Raw genomic sequence first — 14,222 nt, 5'->3', positions numbered from 1 at the left:
AAAGGAAAAATTGACACATTTATATAACCTACAAATAGAGTACTGTTATATGGGAATATATAGATTGATCAGGAATGATGAGAGATCTGGTGTCAAGGGGCGGGGGACGTGGCAAGCTAGGATGGACACAGGCGAGATTTGACGGAGAGAGGATGTGTTTACCGATGGCCTTTATTTTAGAGGGTTGCATTCTGCCAGATATTCAGACAAACCAGAAATTTGTATTTATTCAATTTGCAAAAGATCCTAGAGTAGTTTGAGGTATTACCAAGTGGGATAAATAGAGAATCCAGGTTTCCTAATACTGTACAGTATATTTATATGTGTATGGTTAAGATTCTGGAATGTGTGGTTACTCTGTAAACTTAGGATTGTCAGACCAGAATATTTAGGGTTTATTATATTGCTACGTCTTACCGTGATGAGCACGAAGTCCTGACCCACGGGCAACTGCCAGTAACTGCTTTGCAGAATTATGGTGCAAGGACATTCTTTTCTCGACACCAAGATGTGAAAATATTTCAGCAAGAGGTTGTCCAATGTTTCCTTCTGGAATCCCAACTCCAGTTAAGAATGCTAGTGTTGAGGTAAGATCAACTTGCTTTGCTAAACCTATCTTGTTAGTTCTGGAAAAAAAATTGTAGGTGAAAAAGATCTTTAAGTACATATTAAGTGCACTCTTCTGAACAGTACAAGCAGTTGCTACCAAAGAAAAGATGCTATTGAATCTTAATTTAAAATATCATGCAATCAGGGCAAGTCACCATTCTGCACCAGGATGAGACTTTCAAACTGCCCATACCAGGTCATACCAGAAAGTACCTTTATATATACAACTCAAAGCCCTTGCTACTTGCCATTACAAAGACCACCAAGCAACACCCTTGCTAAACACCAAACATTCCTCAGAAAAGATAAATACATTTGCTCTTAATTAACATAACATCCATTTCCAAAATGTTGATGTGTGACCAGCCTCATCAGATACTTGTGCCCCATTGTGGTGAAGGTTAAAAAGAATGTCTAAGCACACACACTGAACACATCGCTAAAACTTTCAAGGCAACATGGCAGATACTTCTAAAGTACTGAAGCCTGAAAAGTCTCCAGATAAAATCTCTGAAGAGGAGCTTATCCCTCTCATTCAGAGAAACCCACTTGTGGTGATCCCATATCCAGAGACAAGCTGAAGAGAAATCCGAAATCCAGTGACAAACTAGAGAAACCAGTTTAGAGCCTTCAGTCAGACATGGATACACTAAGTAGGCAAAATTGAGTCATACCCAGAGCCAAAGCAAGCAGAGTGATAAAGATAGCCACTCTGGTATTCCAAACTAGTCCCTACTAGGCAAGATATTGCAAATCCTTGAGCTGGTTTTGCTCAAGATGGCTCAAGGTTTTGCTCAACATTCAGATAGTAAGTTTCGCTTACTGTCTGGATGTTTTCTCAGTGAGAGTAATCATAACAATCCCCTACTTCCTTTACCTCTGAGGATGGCCAAGTTCTGGTCCTAGTCCCCAGCAGGTCATAAAGGGCTGGTATGGCTAATGCGACTCAGTAGGTGGGGAGCTATCTTACCGAGATGGTTTCAGCGACTCTCCGATGGCTCCTCCAGATATCCCTGAAATAATTAAATGCCCCTTAAACACAGAGATGAGCAGCTTCCAAATTACAACAATAAACTTGCAATTTAGCCAACAAAAAAAGGGATTGTTTGCCAGCCAAGATGAAGCTGGAACCTTATACCACAGACATGATTGCAAGGATGACCAGTACACCAAAACAGTTAGGGGGTCCATCTCCACATTATAGTTCTGATCTCTGACCAGGGATCCATGCAAGTCTGCCTGCACCACAGTCGAGTGAAGATAAGATGAGTGAAGATGATGATGGAAGCCAGATGAAAGAGGCAAATTGAAGGCATCAACTGGTACCCAAAAACATGATCGCAGGAGAGCAGAGGAGGAATCTAGCTTATACAGTATCCTACTGCAAAGGAGGATAATACAACTGTGAGGAGCAATAAACCCTCAGGACCAGGCACCAAGCACCATTGATGGCCAAAGGGCAACCAAGAATCATTCTCTGACATCTGAGTCACAGGCAGCATTTCTACTTTTTTCATAATATGCCATGATTATTCTCATACTATTCCATAATAATTTTGTACAGAGAAATGATGGTCCCATATCAACTATCCAATGATAATCCATTTTATACTGTTCCCAGATGATCCTTTTCACTCTGTTTCAAGAACATCCTGAAAAAACTGCAAACTGCAACATCACATCCCAAATAAGATGCAGAAGCCATCATAACCCAGCATATAACACATACAAATAAACTGAACAGGGACAAGGGGTTTATGGTGAACTCTCTCAAAGAAATGTTAGGTATACCAATAAATTTAAAAAATGTGTCAAGAAATAAATGAGCTTAATCATAGTAGTTATAGCAGCTAATCTAGTGATAAACAATTAATACAGGAATATTCATCTGCTAACTCAGCATTGAATATAATGGAACGTCTTTTTCTTGTTGAGCCCTAAAGGGTCCCTGTAGCTATCTCTCCGATATTGCTCCATACTTTAATTCACAGCAGTTGCGGGAGTTCTGTTTGACGTACCAGGGACCAGAACCTGGCTTCCCTCACAGAGGTGTAGAGAGCAAATAACATTCTGCCATTTCACTGGGAAAGCATCCAGAAAGTCAGTGAAGCTTTGCAGATAACTGCAAGATTTTCAAGACTCGAAACCTCGAAACTGCTAAACTCCCAAAATGATTCTACCAAAACAAAATAATCCACTCTAAACCAGCTTGAATCAATTAAAAGTGATTTCTGCCACCAGGCAGTCTAGAGCTCAGTTCTCTGCCAGCTTGCTATGCATTTCTGGAGAAAATAAAAAAACATCCCAATGTACCAAGAAACCCAGAAGGGAGAGAGGGAGATAGGGAGCCACTGGAATTCAACCAGAAAGAGGTTTTTCATTACATTCAATGCTAGGTTTCTGGGGGAGCCCCTTGGTGGCTCCCTGTAGCTAAATAACCACTGAAAATAATTATGGAGCTTACCAGAAAGGAGAAGCAGCAGGCATTAATGCAGGGAAACCATTGGCCAGGAAACATGTCCCACAGCAACACCAGACTGACAATGACCAGTGACATTGAGTAAATACTGTACTCCAATTACCGCACCTCCAATTAAGAAACAACAATGAAAGAAAAAATCACACTACATGAACCTAAACCAAAGAAACATGACACAGACAGACAGAAATAAATGAAGCAAGTATGAAGCCACGTCACATTGTCACCTAGAAGACAAATGCAGGAGGGGCACCAATAACTGCCAATTGTGTGCCATAAAAACAGCAAAATTCTGGCTGTTTTGACCAACAAACACCAAACACTCGACCAACTGCTAAGTCACCTAGGGATAGTCCAAAACCAGATGGTAATGGAGTTGTAAGTGAAGCAAGATGAAAGGAGGCAGGGAAAGAGACATCGACAGAGTCTCAGCTATGACCCAACAAAATCTGAACTTGCGATAGAACTAACCGAGACTTCTGGTAATTCACCAGGAACCTAAACCCGGCAAGCTGGGAAAAGAGCCAGATCCCTGTCTAGCTGACACACATACAGACTAGGCGCACAAACCAGCCAGTCATCGACGATGGCTAAAACATGAACCCCTAAAAGCCTTAACTGTGCCACAATGACTGATGCTAACCTGGTGAAAATACAGGGAGCCAGATTTAAGTCAAAAGGCAGAATCTGAAAACAGTAAGCTCTATGTCCAACCACAAACCCTAACCAGTCCCTGAAATCTGGATGTATGATTACATGCCATTATGCACTTTTGAAGTCCAGGAACACCATCCAAACCCTTAACTGGAAATCCAAACAAATTTGGTCATACAGAAAGTTGGACAGGGAATGAAGCTGTTCAAACCTGATAGATCGAGGATAAACCAAAGTTCCACCAAGCTCCTCTTTAGGACTGGGAAAAATTGGAACACCCAATGAAGGGACAAGGTCGATTTGACAACTCCCAAGTCCAACCACATCCCAATGACCCAATTATTCAAACCCACTAATGATGCACTAAGCAAAATTAATGACAACTGAATAGCGAGCTGGCGGAGGACTGATCTCTGGGCTGCTTGGTGGCAGTGATTGGTATTAACGAGTTTGAACTAATTTCGAGTGAATTATTTTGTTTTGGTTGAATCATTTGAAGAATGGTTCGCAGGTTTTGAGACTTCAAGTCTCGTGAACCCAGTAGTTGTCTGTAAACCTTCGCTGTCTGGATGCTTTCCTGGTGAAATGGCAGAATGACATATGCTCTCTATGCCTCTGAGGAGAGGCCAGGGTCTGGGTCTAGTCCCCAGTAAACCAAACAGAACTCCAGTAACTGATGTGACTTGTATGGAGCAATATCAACACCCCAATCAGCAAGATTGCTACACGAGGCCACAAAGGAGTTACCCCCTAAAAATATAACTTACATTTTCTTTCCAAAGGTGTTAGAGAAGAGCACTGAAGATGTAGTAACCTCTGAATGCGAGGATCCTCCATGCCCACCTGCATCACTCATGCCATGATCTCCACAAACAACCACCAAGTACCTCTTGCCCTGAGGAACACATTTCACTACAATGACAAAGAAATCACTCACATTGCATGCATGCACATTTTCATTTATATATATATGTGTGTGTGTATGTAAGAGAAAGAGATGGGAATGAAGTGAAATTGTGTATTAATCAATGGAATAATGACCCACTACAGGTACTGTATTTTGAAAACAAGAAACGCACACCGAATATTACAGACCCAAACCAGGACCCTCTTCAGCAGTGAGCAAAAATGACTGTTCAAGAATGGAGGAATTAGGTGATCTATGCCACATAAAGTGCCAACCCCAATAGACATTGATAACAACATTTCATTCACTTGGGCCCCTAGAAGCCTCAAACCTCCGACCTACAGAGCGGGAGATCATAGCTCCTCAATCCCGCTATGAACAGCCACAGTAAAGAAGAATTCCAGAAGCAACTAACTGCTGCCCAACTGGAACTTTAAGCTTTGCCTGGGTTGTCATTTAAGCATGTATAAATTATGGTATCCACACCCCAATCATATAAATTGTCAACCACAATAAATGGGGGGTAACAACGTCATTCACTTGGGCCCTTAGGAGCCTCGAACCTCCAACCACCACAACAGGAGACAGTAGCCATCAAAGGCTACCCCCCAGAAATAGCCACTGTAAATCAAATATTAAACTATATTTTAAATGAGGATTCCAAATATTTTATCTGAAAGTGTGGAAAGAAAATTAATTAATCTTAAATATTCCCATTTTATAAATACTATACTATTTTTGTTAACAATAATAGTATATTTACCTTCTTTTCGAGTCCAAGGTGGATATTCTTTATCACAGAGTCCATTTCCAAAAGTTTAGGGCCGATCAGTGGACTCATGGGTCCTTCAAGGTGGCCAATGTGATCTAAACCTAAATAGTGAAGAATTAGAACATCCCAATCATCCGAGGCCATTGTCTTGGAGATGTGGCGAGTCACGTTCCTGTCTACCTACCAAGAGAGATTATGCCTTAATAGAAGTACAATAGAAGTACAGTATATACGTGTGAATGTAACCTACATTAATGTTTTTAAAAAGGAAAAACGAAAAAAGAAAAAAGAAATATGACTGGCAAAATACAAGCTGATGTGAAGGCCACATTTTCAAGAAAAATACTAACTTATAAAATTTAAAAGGTTATAAGAGGTTATGAAGGTTAAAAGGTTATCTATACAAAAAAAAATTAAAAATATACAGCAGAAGAAAAGACTGAAATATACAACACACAAAAATACACAGCTGACCCCAGGAGGAGAAGATTGCTGAACTACACACAAATCAACTTTTATTCTAACAAAAGTGTACTGTATATACTTGCACAGAAATTAAAGAGCAAAACCTAAAACTACTATTACTACTATAAAAAATTACTAAAGAAGGAAAATCTATTGGAGAAATACTAACTAATAAAAACCTAAAACACTTTCATATACTGTATAAAACAAAATAAAACTTAATATAAATTAGCTCATACAGTACTTATTGTTTTTATAATTTGTACCAGAGTTATAGCCATATTATGCCAATGCTCAATATGCCTTCAAGTTGATACAATCTATTATTTCTTTAGCTGGAAAAAAGGAGCATCACTTGCCCCATGAAAAATATTCCTTCACTGCTGAAAGCAAGTTTAACAAAATGGCCAGAAAAATTCACCGTTGCATGTAATGAAATGCCTCTTTCTGGTGGCTCTCTTGGTGGCTTCCCTGACTACCCACCTGATAACTTCCAACCTTGGAGACCTCACCAGGCTCTTATGAGCAACTATTGCACATCACGACCAGAATCTGGCCCCCCTCAACGGATGCCTAAGAATGTCTGGGGATACAAGATCACCACAATACCAAAACAAACCAGCAGTGAACATAATGAAACCGTAATTTCTGGGTGAACCGCAATGGTTCCCTGAACCTATACATTGAGATGGTTTCCAATCTACCAGATCAAATCAGCGGTGGAGTTCTTCGGCCTCCCAGGGACCAAAGCCAGAATCTGACCTGACCCCTGAGACCCCCTCACAGAGGTGCAAGGACCGGTGATATTTCACCACCACACTGGGAAAGGCTTCCAGAAAGTCAGCAAATCAAAAACAACTGCTGGGTTCAAAATAGACCGAAGTCTCACAACCCAACTAATGAACTTCCTCCAACTATAATAATAATAATAATAATAATGTGATGTATAAATGAGCAAATCAATAGAAGCCATGATGAGGATTTGCATCTGCACACTTGGTACTACCAAGTATATGCCCTAACCAAAAAACTATAAATAGTTTTTAAAGTATCATATGACAGTATTGGGAAAACTTGTGCCAAGTCACCTTGAGCATAGCTCTCATCCTGAAACAGCACTTAGGTGTTTTTATGTGGAACAGGATTAGGCACAATTGTAGTTAGACAACACACGGCCATCTACTGAACTCCTCAACAGTCCTCACAGTTGAGCACAAGCCATGCTACCTGGAAGTGAGATAGCTCTAGAGAAGTCAGCTCATACAGGAAGGGAATTATCAAGGGAAAGTGCCAAGTCATTATGACTATACAGCAATTGGAAGGGGTCAGGATAAGGATTGGGGATGGGACGAGGAGGGAGAAGGGAAAAGGAATGGCACCCAACCACTTGGACGGTTGACTGAAAGCGGACCTGCTTGAAGCTAGACCGTCGCTCTACCATCCAACCCAAAGAGAGGAAGAGAGGTAGAGAGCGAGGGAGAGAGAGGTAGAGAGTTAGGGAGAGAGGTAGAGAACGAGGGTCTTCAAAGCAGGTATTCCCGGCAGGCCAGAGAAAATGCAACCAGACAATCAAGAGAGAAAACAAACTGGCTTTCAGTTGGAGCAAGAGAGAGAGAGAGAAAAGAGAGAGAAAAGAGAGAAAAACACTGGCTTTCAGTTGGAGCAAATTAAAATGCTATTGAACATTCATTGTGGGTAGCATGAAACAATCATGAAGAGTAAAACAATAACAAAGCAATGTCCCAGGGAGAAACTAGTGTTCTATGGCTAGCCAAGACTACTTTAAGAATGAAGCAGAGACAGGGCCTACATTGGATGTCCCGTGCCATTGAGGATGCAACCAGATGAATAAGTTATGGGAAAGGGCTGCCTGGGGGACACCTTGATGACCTGAGCTGCTACCTGGTGGCAGTCAGCTGCATCGTGACTTATTATCCGAGGGTATTTAATTCTCTTCAAGAGGTAGCTGGCTTTGTTTCACATATGCTTTCTGGTAGTGTTTTTTTTTTATCTCTGATACAAAGGTGCTTCTTGCTTCAGAGATGGCCAGATCTGGTCCTGGTTACCATAAGGAAAGTGAGTCTAAGAGGCCTGGCAGGTCTCCCTTAGGCTTGGCTGCACCAGGGCTTAATTCAGGAAGCCACTGCAGAAGCCCATCCAGAAAAATAATGATACGCATCTTACCTCCGTGTAATCAGTGACAAAGAACGAGGTAACAGCATCATGTTTGGAAAACTGTGAAGGAAACAGCTTAAGCCAAGTGTCATCTCCATAGAAGTAAATACGCTTCCCTGCATCTACCCACCGTCTGATGAGGTTATCATCGGTCAGCTCACCAGCACCAAAGTTCTCAATAATGTCCATGAACCCCGGAATGCTGCCTGTCACCAAAGACTAACAAAAACCAAAGTTAAAAACCATAGTTCATTATATATATAACTAAAATTAATTAATTATAACACAAATATCTTATATTAGGTATAATAATTATTAATTTATTTTCATTTTCAAATAAATACAAATACTGTACAGTATTTTGAAAAGTTTTTAAATTTTTAGGATAGTGGAAGCAAGGTTTTCTGTGAGAAGTCACTTGTGGCTCTATGAAGCTATGCATTGGGATGGTACCCATCTACCAGGTCGCATCAACCATTGAGTTCTTTAGGCCTTCTGGAGGCCACAGCCAGAACCTGGCCACTACACAGAGGGGTGAGTGTGATGACATTTTTCCACCTTACCGGGAAAGGCAATCAGAAAGTCAGCAAGTTAAAACAAACCACTGTTGGGTTTAAGAGACTGAAGCTTCAAAAGCCCGCCCAATGACCTTCCCTAACGATGTAAGCAAATGATCGAATTTATTGAAACTAAGCTCGTTGGCCCCACCTTTCCCATTCATTTGGGGGGGAGGAGGTAGGAGCTCACCACCCAATGGGTCTATGCTGTCAGTTCCTTTACTGATTCAGTGGTTCCTGGGTTACCTCTCTTCCATATGGGCTCCTCTGGGCAGCTAAGTGGTTTGGTGCCATTTCCTGTGAATTGCTGTGTAGCAGGAGCCTGAACTTTGCCTATGTCATTTTTCCTCGGAAAAGGTGTGGCTTCGGCAGCTGTTCTGGTTTCTCTGGTTCAGTCCCTTTCGTCACTTCCATGATCATTGGGTGCAAGCCCCATAGGCCCTTCACTGGTTGCGGCATTATTATTGGTTTTCTTTTTGGGTTTTGGGGGGTTCAGGTCCCTGGTGCCTTCCTAAACCCATACTCAAAGTCTTCACAGAAACTTGGATCTGAGATGGGGCTTTGTAACGAGCGCTGACCAAGCTGTGCAGGGTCAGTGATCTCCTCTCCTACTTCGAGCTCACAGTATGGTTCGGGAGTTATAGCTGTGTAGCATGCACTGAGGAGGGTTTGGATTCCTTTGGGCTCCATACTCCGGCTCTATTCAGACTGTTCTCTGTGTAGTTCATTGTCTCAACCAGGAGGGTTCCCTTTAGTCCCTTGTCCTTTGGAACTGAATGCTTTGAGTAACTCTTCAGCCGAGTACTCACAGTTTGGCTCTCTGTGCTTTTCATATCCAGTGATTGTTCAGCATTTTCATGGACAACCTGTTTCATGGTGTGGAACATCTATGCTGCTTCCTTACTTCAGCTTTGAGACATACAGGCAGCCAGAGCTAGAACTCTTTGCGTGGAATTGACACCTTTGTACAGGACTTCATTCCCCAATGGCAATTCCCTTTATGGTGGATGCCTTTCAGCTGGACTGGTTGAGGTGTTGGTTCCTGTACCCCTTTTCGCCTGGTTCAGCTAAGGACTATTCTACAATTATTCTGCAACCTGTTCTGCAAATGAGTCTGTTCTGCAGCACTTCAATGTTGTGGTGCTTTAAACTTTGTGTGTAACATGAGCTGTGAAATATAGGATGCTATTTTCATCTTACCCAGGTTGGCATCCTGGCTAGGTTTGGTTTGGTTTCCATGTGGGTATATGAAGTCTTAAGGTCTTCTGTCTTCTGGTTACAGTATTGCTAGTGCATATATATGTGATGATTAGGAATATACTAGTACGGTTAATGGAGCAACCACTGAGGTATATAAAAAACGATTTGAAAACCGAGTACACATATTTTGCAATAGTGAAGTTTTGGGGGACTAGCACATTTTAGGTAGAGCTGTAATTGTGGCAAAATGAGCAATATTTGATCTAATAATATTATTTGTTGAAGTATATACTCACCTGGTGTTTGCATCAGAATTTGAAAAGGTTCAGGAGTCGTGGCCTTTTCCCATTGACTGGAGATTGATTATTTGTGTACGTTATTGTTATTTCTGTTATTCCCATTACGTTATTTCCTGGAGAGGGAGGTATCCTAGGTGCTCGAGACTGTGGGGGCTGTCTTTCAGCTATTGTGCTAGGTTTTTCCGTGGCATGGTTCAGTTCCCACTTCGGTACCTGGGGCATCAGGGTCCCAGGTCATGCAGGACTCTTGGTCAAGGTGAAGATTCAGTAGTAACAATATCTGGCAATGTGATGTTTGCTTCAACATCAGCTTCTTCCCATTGGTGTAGGTTTTATTCATTCTCCTCAGGGAGAGATACATTGTGGTTCAAAATGATGGGATGGTGAGGGAACAGTTGTGCTACTTTTTACCAGGCTTTGACTCAAGTTGCCTGGGCCTACCATCTGGTGTTTCAGGGCCTTTAGTGGGGGTAAACTTCACCCCTCCTCCTTCCTCTGTTGATATGGGTCCAGCCTTAGCCATCTACTCCACAAGATGACAGCAAGTGTTGAAAGTGGAGTAGTTGAGATGCCTCCCTTGCATTTGATATTTCCAGTCTCAAAATGGTATTCTACAGGGCTTCAGTTCATTCTCTATGAACAATCCCACACTCACGGCAAGAAGTGTATGACACTTGGAATAGTTAAGAATGCTTAAAGGAGACCAAACTTGGTATCCTGTTAGTAAAAAAAAATTTGAATGCTCAACAGATTTAACACATCCTACATATGAAAGCCATTAACAGTCACTGTTTATCAAATAATTTCCACAAAAAAAAAAACACTGTAAAAAATCCTTACCTTAATTCTGGGAAGAGTGACAGTGGGAGTAGCGGTATGAAGGATATACCCATGTGCCTCTTCCTTGGCGAGCAAGCCATGCAAGTGAGGCATTAGAGGCTGCGGTGTGGATACAAGGTGATCAGCTCTCAAGGCATCAATAATAACAATCACAGTCTTGTTCACCGATACTGGGGACTCATCATCATGTCTGTTGGAGACAAGATGATGTTTTACCTTAAAACGTTTCACAAATTTATTAAAAAAAGCAACAGGCAAAGATGCAATAATAAGAAGGACTGTGCAACATTTCAATATGCATAATCTAGAGGCATATCTATACCAACACAGCATTTTGATCAGTACTGCCTTATTGATCGATATCAATATAGATATGGTAAAAATAAATCCATGAATATAATAAAATTATCTTTTTTGTTGGCTCTCAGTAGCACCCCAAGCTAACTGCTCATCCAGACTACCCTTAGGGAGATGTACTAAGCCTTATTAGTCTACACTTGCCTACTGGGAACCAGGATTAGAGTCTGTCTTTGAGATTCTGTGATATTGTGGATGAGATTTGCTCACAGCCAAGAAAAAAGCACTATAAAGCATAACAAAACTAAACAAGCAAATTGTTACAGAATATTAAGTACCAAGGGGCAACAAGCCAAACTGCTGCTGCAGCGGGATAAACACACTGGGTCATGCTGTACCCAACAGTCACCTTGTTATAGCCAGTCACCTAGACTGACCTCTCACTCATGAGCCACCCAAACCAAACCAATAAGGCAGATATGGGGGGAACTAATGAGAGCCTCACTAGAAAATGGCCTTGCTTTAGATTTAACATGTTTTATTGGAGGGTTAACTTAATTGTTCACTGAGCTAACTCACATAGGCACCTCTACAGATGAGGTCAACATTTTTTTTTAAACAAAGCAGAAAATGCAGCTGTGGGAGAAGAAAGCATGTGTGGCCCAGGAGCAGAGGGACACCAGAGGCAAGCCAAAAGCCAAAGCACAACACAAGTGGAAGTCCAAGAGACAATCTAAGCAGAGCCAAAAGCTTTCACTCGAGTGTACCACCCGCAACAAGTCTCAAGCAAAAAAACAACCAAGCAGCAATGAGACTTAATGCAAAGGAGTATGGATATACCACCAGCTGGCCCAAACGTAAGTCCAGAGGGATACCAGCAAACCAATGGAACCAGGTGCTGGAATCAAACCCAGAGCTCGGAAAACTGGTGACCAGATGCAAGAACCAGAAAACCCTAACTGGAAACAACCAACAGTGGACTGCAGCCACACCCAAAGAGAACAGCACACCTGCCACAAAGACAAAAACTGTCCTAAAACTGGCTGGAAATGGCCTGGCACACAGTCAGAATACGGCCTAGAAACTGCCCCAAAAATAAGCATTAAATGTAATGAAATGCCTGTTTCAAGTTGGGCCTCAGTGGCTTCCTAAAGCTAGATCGGTGAGGTAGCTCCACACAAATGAATCAGTCATAGGAGTTTTGAATGGCCTACTGAGGAGCACAGCCAGACTCTAGCCCCCCTCACAAAAGCACAGGAAGGGAGAATTATAACAGGAATTGTTATGATCACCTGTACCAAAGGCCTGGTATCCAGAAAGTAAACAATACAAAGCACACAGCAGCAAGGTTTACAGATTTAAGAACTGAAGTAACAAGAAACTTACACACACAATTCCTTCAGTAGTAAAAATGAACACCCCCTAATTAAGTATGTCTACCAACAGGTAATAGCACCACTTTAAGTTCCCGACTCTCACATAATCCGCCCCTTGGTCCGAAGCTGAAAAATGACAAACTGATGCACCTGTATGGGAAGTAAGTAAGTACAGTAATTATCAAAGAAGGCACCAAGCACCTGTATGGGAAGAGTGGGGTGAGGACCAGGGAACCACTAAGACAACCAACCAGAAAAATGTATTTCATTACATTCAATGCTGGTTTACTGGAGGGGTCAAATAGTGGCTCCCTGAAGAAGGAAGATGCATAACCGACCAGGGAGGAGTGCAAAACACCACCCTCAAAGTCAAGAACTTGGTTTGGGAGCTTGACCAGCTCTGTCGCCTCTTCCTGTCTCTCCCACTATTACCCCTTTCTTATCCTTTCCCCTTCCCCCTCCTATCTCCCCATTCCTCTCTACTCCTTACCCTCTTCCTCTCCTCCCCCCCCCCCCAACTCCATTGGGGGGGGGGGAAGAGATGGAAAGAGTCCCTCCCATTCTATCTTCCTCATTCCCAGTCTTTCCCTCCCTCCCCTCAAATTCTCTCCTTCCCTCCCTCTCTCTCTCGAATTATCTCCCCTCCCTCCCATTATCTCTCCCTCCTTCCTGTTCTCTCCCGCTCCTATTGAAGACAAACTATGGACAATCGAACCATTTCAGACTTCAAAGAAGTTGTTGATTATTGTAATAGGAGCCAATCCTTCTGAAAGAGGGGCATAGGGATTGACCCCGAGCCTCCTCTAACACTTCCCATATAAACACAATTCACAATTAAAAGTTGTGTGAAGCTAACTGGAACAGTCTTACTTTTAACCTTGGACAAACTAACATTATCTTTTATTGATAACGTGTTGATATTTTGCTTTCCAGTCACAGTACATATAACAAATAAGATTACCTTGTTGCAGCCTTGGTAGCCTGCAGTAGATCCTCAGGAGGCAATGGGTGTGGTCGCACGGTGACAATACCCGTCAGATATGCTACTATTGCTGCAACAACAGCAACCTGTTCTATCAGCAGGTGCGATAGGCTACTTAATCTCATCATCTTGAAAATTTAACTGTAAAGAAATTTAGAAAATATTGTCACTAACAAAAACCAGACCAACAACAAAAACTGGCAATGGTTAGTATAGATGAAGGGGTCCTTTCTGAGCTGGTCGCTGTCACTCGTTTAGGCAACATCCCACTGCCTCAGAGACATTGTAAACAATCCTGACACAGCAGGAGTCTCTTCTAAATACCAGTGCCAGGCTATACATAGAAGAAAGGAAACATTGGCAAATTTTTAAACCAGCCCTGAATGATTGTCAAAGTAATAATGCTCTACACACAAAACCTCCTCATGCAACGCATAAAGAAAATAAACTGCAAAGTAGTGCTCTGCTAATTCAAACTACAAGTTGACAAACTGGTCACCACTACCACCAGTTACCAGGTGGCAAATACTGAGTTATAAAGAGAATTAGCCACTAATCCACCCTCACTTTTAACCCAAAGCACCCCAGAAATGAACAATCTATCATTGAA

The 14,222-nt window shown here is 41.9% G+C and overlaps 1 protein-coding gene across 7 annotated transcripts in view; it reads right to left on the bottom strand.

The window, feature by feature from the left end:
- Window positions 1-13,771, bottom strand: part of LOC138349696 (GPI ethanolamine phosphate transferase 2-like) — a 36,685-nt gene extending 22,914 nt beyond the window's left edge. For 6 of the 7 annotated variants that reach the window (XM_069337830.1, XM_069337829.1, XM_069337831.1 and 3 more), the window contains exons 1-6: window positions 13,592-13,770; window positions 10,958-11,147; window positions 8,071-8,280; window positions 5,413-5,601; window positions 4,510-4,637; window positions 418-626 (exon numbers count right to left, since the gene is read on the bottom strand). In XM_069337830.1, the coding sequence (XP_069193931.1) occupies window positions 418-626; window positions 4,510-4,637; window positions 5,413-5,601; window positions 8,071-8,280; window positions 10,958-11,147; window positions 13,592-13,740 (1,075 nt within the window). In that variant the 5' untranslated portion in view covers window positions 13,741-13,770. Of the gene's footprint in view, window positions 1-417; window positions 627-4,509; window positions 4,638-5,412; window positions 5,602-8,070; window positions 8,281-10,957; window positions 11,148-13,591 lie in introns of all 7 variants that reach the window. The other variant, XM_069337834.1, reaches the window with a different exon arrangement.
- Between the last annotated feature and the right edge of the window lie 451 nt (window positions 13,772-14,222).

This window comes from Procambarus clarkii, chromosome 38, assembly GCF_040958095.1.
Source record: "Procambarus clarkii isolate CNS0578487 chromosome 38, FALCON_Pclarkii_2.0, whole genome shotgun sequence".
In the NCBI taxonomy this organism is placed as follows: domain Eukaryota; kingdom Metazoa; phylum Arthropoda; class Malacostraca; order Decapoda; family Cambaridae; genus Procambarus; species Procambarus clarkii.
The sequence above is the reverse complement of the archived record's forward strand: the minus strand, read 5'-3'. Positions and strand labels throughout refer to the sequence as shown.